Source organism: Porites lutea, chromosome 3 (assembly GCF_958299795.1).
Source record: "Porites lutea chromosome 3, jaPorLute2.1, whole genome shotgun sequence".
Lineage (NCBI taxonomy): Eukaryota > Metazoa > Cnidaria > Anthozoa > Scleractinia > Poritidae > Porites > Porites lutea.
This window is the reverse complement of record NC_133203.1, coordinates 19,686,448-19,693,947: the sequence shown is the minus strand read 5'-3', so window position 1 is coordinate 19,693,947 and position 7,500 is coordinate 19,686,448. Positions and strand designations below refer to the sequence as shown.

The following is a 7,500-nucleotide window of genomic DNA, read 5'->3' as shown; positions in this document are numbered from 1 at the left end:
GTGAAGGGAACGAAATCCAGACTGGTTTTTTGCTAACAGGCCATTTGAATTTAAGTACCCGTATAGTTGATCGTAGACTACCCTTTCACAGATCGAACTTAATTGCTTCAACTGAGACAGGTGCATGTTATTTCTATCCGATAGATAATTGCAATTTAAATCGCCTAAGATAATTTGTTCCTTAGATTCCATGTCAATAATGCGAACAATAGCCTCTAAAGCTTCAAAGAAGCCAACCGTACAGCTAGGGGGCCTGTAGGCCACAGTTACGTTAAAAGCTTTACTATTAGGCTTTTTAATATCAACACTTAACATTTCAAACTCGTTATTGGGAATTATTTCATTTCTAAGGCAATAATTAATATTCGATCGGAGATAAATGCACACGCCGCCGCCATTACGGTTTCGATCCTTTCTTAGGATTGAATAGCCGTCAATATGAACCAAGTTGTCAGTTATTGTAGAATCGAGTCTAGTCTCATTAACAGCTAGCAGATCAAGACACTGATCAGCCATAATTAGACGAAGCTCTTCAATATGCAGCAGGAGACTGGCAACATTAATACTCGCAATTTTGAAGCCCCTTACTTTCAAGGCAGAGGTCATATCATCATAACAATTTGGTTCACATTCAGGCAAAAAACTGTTGACTTCTTTAAATCAATAACAATTACTAATATGACTCAAAATATTCTTAGCAAGTGCTGCGCTACCTTTCTGATTTAGGTTCAGGCCACTACTGTTCAGCATGCTGCTTCCTATTTTGCTGTTGTCAATAAAACTTAAGTCACGGCCACTTACAAATGACTTGATAATCTTGATAATCTTGATAATCTTTAAGACCAAACTACAGGATGTTACCTTCATGTAGATTCTTTTTGCCTCACATACTTAAAGGGACTAGATCACCGTTATGCACATGCGCGCCGTCAGGCTCTGCAGAATAAATTTGTCGGGTCAACACTAAATTCGAAATCGCCATTACTGCTGCAATCATTCAAAATCTGTCGTTTTGTTCTTACATCCGTCGCTTTGGCTGGCCAAGTTATACTTGAATAGTAGTAATTAACATGTATTTGTGTCGTTTGAGTGATTAAGTTTTAAGAATGCGCAAAAAATAACGTTTTAATCATGGAGGTTAAGAAGAGACGTCGTGTCCGTCCGTCGACAGGTCGTTCAGAAGAATCGCTGGAAGCCGAAAGACTTTACAGATCAGTCTGGTGCGGATCCAGAAGTCGTGTTTGGCTTACTAAAAGGATTCACCAAACATGGAAGTTTTTGAAAGGTATGAGTTTGCTGAACACAGACTCGGACTTCGCTGCTCATTTACTCTCATTGGAAATGTCCTGATTGCAAAGGTGAGTAATGTTTGGTTGTCGTTTTTGAAGAAGACGTATTCAAATGACTTTGCTTTCCCATGAATTGATATTATGTCACACCTTATGCTTTTGTGTCCATTTTTTAGTGGCATAACTTTGTGTTGTGCCTCCTGATCTCGATCTTCAAGCGGGTAATAAATTCCTCTGTCTAATCGAATCTCACACATTCATCGTAATATATAGAAATCTTGTTTGATAGACTCATAAGAGAATGATAATTATATTTCATGTAGAATGAACAAGAAGGGAATGCAAACTGTGCGGATGGCCAGGAAAAGCAGTGGAAGCAAACGATCGAAGAGGACAAGAACTGATACATCAGGTAAACACAGCCACATGTTTGCTCTTTCCTGTCGTGTTTTTGTGACTGTGACGACTTTTCCGATGTCAACATATTTTGGTTTTCAGGCCCAGTCACTTCTACTCCTGGTCAAGTCAAGCATTCGAAAAGGAGTCTGTTCTTTTCTCCATCAGGGATAACTAGTGCCAGCCTACAACATTTGTCAGTTTCAGAAAGGTATAGTGAGATGTTTCCCAGTAGACCACATTTTGTCCCGCATGTGATTTCATGGTATATATTGTCCTTTCATGATTCAGTATTTGGGCAGCACTTCTACGTTTACAGTGTTGGAGTCAATAATATCTCGACGCACTGTCTATTCAGCCAGGTTTATACCAGGATGCTGGTAAACTGAGCACTTAGGCTGTACTTAGCTCAACAAAATATTTATTGGTGACTTATTCTTATTCATTTATTTGTAGAAACAAGAGCTGCGACAACCAGAGGTTCGTGGACATAACAGGCTCATTTTTACATTTGTCTGAGGATGAAGATCAAGATGGGGAAATGCAGAAAACAACAGAGGGTCCTGACAGTCCTAGTTTTCAAGTTCTTGATGGTTCAGTACTAGTGACCCCCAACAAAGCCTTCCAGTCAGACACTTCAGAAGGTCAAACATCAGACAGAAGCTTGTCTGGTGAAGAGCCTGATGACAGCGATAATGAAACAAAGTAATGCCATCTTTACGTGACTTTTTGTTTGTAATGTAGTTAATTTTTTATCTCAGGTAATTTTTAATTTTCCTTTGTTTCAACTTCATTAGCATACATTACCATACCCTCAAACAAAATAAAAACAAAAATTACCAGAGATAAAAAAATAACTTCAGCATATATATTATTGTATACAGAAGCCCCAGAAATTGTGCATATCTATCCCATGAAAAGGACTGAATTTTCCTGGATGGGTGGGTTTTAGAGGATGAAATTAATGTTAGTAATAAAATATGTAAACATGTGATAATTGTAATTTTGTGATCAACAGGTTTATTAGAAATGAAAAGCCTTTTGTTTAGGAGGAATGGAAGTCTTATGACCATATCCATTAGTTTACTGATACAAAGTTCCTGATTATGTTAAAAGGTGCACTGCCTAATGAGAGGACTTCTGTTTCTGGGTTACTGAAATAACTTTGACACTGCAACTTTTTATACTCTTCATGGATCTTTAGTAAGTGTGATTTTCTTTTTTGGTTGAATACATGTTTGGCATTTTGTTCTAGTATGCAGAATATACTGACACTGTTAGAGGACAGTGATGAAAACAGTGGTACCAGCAGCTCAGACTCTGATAGTGAGCATGATGCCCAGAGTGAAGACGATGATGAAGATGAAGATGGAGACCTTAGTGGGGAAGAACTAGTAGAAGAGCTTGTCAGGTAATTCTGTGATTAACTTTTTTTACCCATCTAGATATGTAGGTTTATAGCACTGGTGGAATTTTCATCCCATCCTTCAAACAAAATTAATAAAGAAATGGGAAAATATGAATGTAATGATGTTATTAGATGCATGTACATGCTTGGCTATATGCACAATTTGTTGATCTGACTGTGCCTTTCTTTTGTAGTGACAGTGCAACAGTGAACAGCCAGGAGGAAGAAGATGTGTATAGCCAGTATCCCATTGGGCCTGGGCTCCAGTTTTCACGTGCAGAGGAAGCACATACCCACGTGGAGGAACTGCTCAAGATTGAGGAACAAAAATTTATCATTTCAGAGACAAGGCTTATTGATCTTTTTAGAGGGAGATGCCAGGAACCTGGCTGTGCTAGCGAATGCACTGTGAAGTCTAAAAGTGTTGGCTGTACCATGGAGCTGTGGTGGAAGTGTCAGAATGGCCACAAGGGCAAATGACACTCATCAGAGGAATATGGTGGAATGTACTCTAACAACCTGCAATTCTCTTCAGCAGTACTGTTATCTGGAAATAACCACTCCAAGATAGAACTGATGAGCAGATTCCTTGGTCTCTCATGTCCATCCAGGGCTTCCTTCTTGCGAGTACAAAAGTTCTATTGGGTTCCAGCAATTGATGAATGGTGGGAGTGGATGAGAACAAACATAATTTCACTGATTGGAACTCTGGAGTTAGTAGTCAGTGGTGATGGGCAGAGTGACTCTCCAGGACACTCAGCAAAGTATCTGACTTACTTTGTAATGGTAACAGATGCATTGCAAGAGTACATAGTGCACCTGGAGTGCATGGATAAACGAGAGGTTGGTGGGAAATCACCAAATATGGAGAAAGAGGCCTTGAAGCGTTCCAGTGAAAAATTAAAGCTCCTTGTGAACCTGAAAGAAGTAGTAACTGATGCATCATCATCCATAATTAAAATGATGGGTACAATACAATGCATTTTTCCTATTCTTTAGTAATATTCTTGTAATAATGTGCAAATAGTACATCAATACCCACTATCATACAGCTGATAATAGTCTGGGATGTCAGATTTAGCATGGCATTAACATGTCACATTGTGTTTGCTTTATCTTTTGTGATCCAAGGGTTTCTCATCATAAGCTTTGTTCAACATACAAACATTTGCTGACCTCCTTTGGTACATTTACAGAATTTTGAAGAATTTGAGAAAAGCACAATTAGCTTTTCTTTTTGAATTAATCCACTTTTATTTATTTCTTACCCATTAGCTGATGAATTCAAAGACGTTGCCCATTCACTTGATATCTGGCACAAGTCGAAGAATATAAGAAAGTGTCTCATGAAGGTATACCATTGATAAGAAAATATTATATAAATAATAATAATAATATATAAATAATAAGATGATAGTGATGATTACCTATCAGCCTGCATACAGTGTTTTCACTAACGCAGCCAGCATCTATGCAAATTTATTTGAACAAAAGAAAGCGTTTGCATAAGAAAAGAGTTCAATTCCCACAGGATTGGTTTGGGACACCGACATGGCCGCCGTTTCATTGTCTTGGGACACCAATATGGCTGTCGTGACATCATGTGAAAACACTGGATAGATTGATCATGCTGCATGCACACAGCAAATTTGAATACAAGTATTTTTTTCTTACATCCCTTTAAAATAATTTATTGTTATTGAAACAACTAGTAGCTTTGATTAATGTGTTTCCATCGCAAGTTATTTTATTTCAATTACTGACCAGTGATTATCATTTCCTTCATTGTGTTTGATTTCAGCTTGGGAAAACGAAGGGGAATGAAAAAAGTTCTCAGTGGACTGATCACATTATAAACCATTTTTTGGTACTGTTGCTCTAATTGTGATGGACAAGAATCAAAACTCAACGTAAAAAAAAATAGTTGTTTATTGTTCATTCCAACCATCATTTACTGTCACACTGTTCTATCGTGTGTAAATTCTTGGTCACTTTGTCAGTTTAATACCTGTATGTTGTGCAGGACCAAGCATCACGCTTGTGGTTTAAAGACTGTAGCTAACAAAGGCACAGAAAATAACCTTGGCAAAAGACGTGCAAGGATTTACTGTATTGTTCTGGAGACATTGACTTTTAATTTTCTTCATCATTTGTAGACACTTTGGATTAGTTTGTTGCATCATGTGTGCAATAAGCATGAGTGGGTTGATGGCAAATGTCAACACGGTCCAGTTGATGAAGAGCAGCATGATTTGCCTTGGTTTGACAGAAGGGAGAAAGACTTTCAGGCACTTCAGGAAGTCACACTTGTTCCACGACTGTTGGCATCACTCAAGTATTATGTCAAATTCAGGTAGGAAAGATCATTCATTTTTCATAAACTCTCAAACATATGGCAAGTACTAGAGCTTTCAACCGCACCCTACACTACACTGTAAGTTGCAGCACCTCCTTTAACTCAGGTAGAACATGCTATCAAATGGGCACCCACAATTGAGTATTGGAAATCTTGTTTTATTCAAAACTCTTTAAATACAGTATACTAATATTATATTTGCAGACACACTGGAACACTGGAAACTGTAAACAGCCATTCCCTCATGTATGCATCAAAGAGGTGTGCCTTTCGGGTAAGTTTTAATTTTTTAGTCAATTAATTTATGCCCAAATGCCACCGGTCCCCCTCTTCAACAATACCTGAATGATGGATAATACCAAAATGGTAATGCACCTAGCATCCTTTTGGTAAGGCTATTAGATATGAATTATCAGGACATTGATTTGTCAGGTGATGAAGTATAAGATGTTGAGAGGTGTTTTGAAATTAAGAGGTTGTCTTTCCTGGAATCGATATCCTTTGTGCCACCTATGCATTGAGAGAATAGATGATTTCCTGTACTTTATACTCTCTAAGTTACCTTCTCGTGCTTTTTTAACCTGAAAGGTGGCAGTAAATAACAATAAGAATTAAAAGTGCTTCAGGTCAATTCTGCTAACATTTGATTGGACCAATACAGAAAACAAAATGTCACTGATCAGAAGTAAGTAACATTTATTGTTTTTAATTTTGGTTTTTAGGTACAAGGCCTTTAAGGCAAGAAAGAAGTTCTGTGCCATAGATCACAACTATCACCTCTATCGTCAAACCCAGACTGATGAGTCAGGGGAGAAAATGTTTCATCGGAGATACAATCAACGCACAAAGCATTGGGGTGTTGCTCTAGAGAAAAGTAAAAAGGATTATTCCTACATCCCAATGCTTATGGCAAAGATTTTCAAGTTGAGAAAGAATGATTCGGGATCCATGCAAGACTTCATGGATATGTCTCTAAATGATCCAAGAAGAATTACACCAACGATTGCAATTTCTAACCCCCCAATTACTAGTGAACTGGTTGCAACTCAAAGAAGTCGGTTTGATAATGTGTCCAATAATAATTGTTGAGAACCTTTTAAATAAACCACCCAGACCAGTCAAAGAAATATAGATGTTAATTTAGTCTTTCAATATGTTCATTGTAAATGTTGTTTCTAGCAGCCAATTTTGAGGCAACAGTAACATTTGGCCCAGGCTGAAAGGTTTCCAAGTACATTAATTATTGAATTGTTGGAAGAACAATGAACATGTCTTATTACATGTAGTACAGCCATCTGGTGATTCATACTATGACAAACATGGTGGAAACATACCTTCGATAATCAGATTTTTTTGTTAATAATAACTTATTTACAGGAAAACTAAATAAAAAATGTGCAATAACTGGTCATGAATGTAAAATAAATAGGAACTGGCTGTTATAATAGGCATAAATATGGGTCATTCAGTGTCATATCTATAGCCAAACACATAGACAAGAGAACAAATTACAGGGAATTCAAAAAGCCTTATTTGAGAATACAGCATTTTGTGTACTTGTCATTTGGTCTACTATAACTACTAGCCCTTTAGTGAATGTAAAACAACTGTGTAGAACTGTAATGTTTGAGTTGTGTCAGGATCACAAAACAGCTTCAATTTGGAGGCTGGATGCATGCCTGGGTCTCTCATTAACCCAAAATAAGCAGATGGGAGAGTTGGTCCTATGTCAGTTTGCATTTTATTTATATATTTGGGAGTCTACAATGTTATGCACATTCAATCATCTCTAAAACCCATGTACACTCCAGTTGGGGAAGGATATTGCCCGCAAACTTTCCAAACAGCACAAGATGGCACAACCTTGCGATTCCCCAAATACCCGTACTTATCTAATATGAACTGTCTGTAAGCGGCCTTTCTGAATTGTCGAGGACTGTTGTCAACAGGATCATCGCGAATATCACCTCTGTTTAGAATACATAATTGTAAAATGTCAGGATCCAGACAGAGTTTATAAAACCGCTGTGTCAATGTTACACAATCTTTTT

At 37.6% G+C, this 7,500-nt stretch overlaps 2 protein-coding genes across 2 annotated transcripts; both read left to right on the top strand.

Annotated features, from left to right (window-relative positions):
* Positions 1-1,077: 1,077 nt before the first annotated feature.
* On the top strand, positions 1,078-3,573 carry LOC140931839 (uncharacterized). Its single transcript, XM_073381560.1, has 6 exons — positions 1,078-1,358; positions 1,613-1,701; positions 1,788-1,896; positions 2,142-2,390; positions 2,941-3,096; positions 3,288-3,573. Exons 2-6 carry the CDS (start codon positions 1,614-1,616, stop codon positions 3,571-3,573), a joined length of 888 nt encoding a protein of 295 aa, XP_073237661.1. The 5' UTR covers positions 1,078-1,358; position 1,613.
* LOC140929477 (uncharacterized) lies at positions 3,295-5,440 on the top strand. The gene is made up of 4 exons (XM_073379262.1): positions 3,295-4,060; positions 4,369-4,445; positions 4,895-5,003; positions 5,250-5,440. The coding sequence occupies exons 1-3, from the start codon at positions 3,598-3,600 to the stop codon at positions 4,973-4,975; spliced, it is 621 nt and encodes a 206-aa protein (XP_073235363.1). The 5' UTR covers positions 3,295-3,597; the 3' UTR covers positions 4,976-5,003; positions 5,250-5,440.
* Positions 5,441-7,500: the final 2,060 nt, after the last annotated feature.

Excerpts from the sequence above, each read along its gene's own strand:
- LOC140931839 (XM_073381560.1), top strand. The coding sequence starts at position 1,614 with ATGAACAAGAAGGGAATGCAAACTGTGCGGATGGCCAGGAAAAGCAGT. Across the intron at positions 1,702-1,787 it reads GACAAGAACTGATACATCAG|GCCCAGTCACTTCTACTCCT; the intron begins GTAAACACAGCC and ends TTTGGTTTTCAG. Across the intron at positions 2,391-2,940 it reads GACAGCGATAATGAAACAAA|TATGCAGAATATACTGACAC; the intron begins GTAATGCCATCT and ends ATTTTGTTCTAG.
- LOC140929477 (XM_073379262.1), top strand. The coding sequence starts at position 3,598 with ATGTACTCTAACAACCTGCAATTCTCTTCAGCAGTACTGTTATCTGGA. Across the intron at positions 4,061-4,368 it reads ATCCATAATTAAAATGATGG|CTGATGAATTCAAAGACGTT; the intron begins GTACAATACAAT and ends CTTACCCATTAG. Across the intron at positions 4,446-4,894 it reads TAAGAAAGTGTCTCATGAAG|CTTGGGAAAACGAAGGGGAA; the intron begins GTATACCATTGA and ends GTTTGATTTCAG.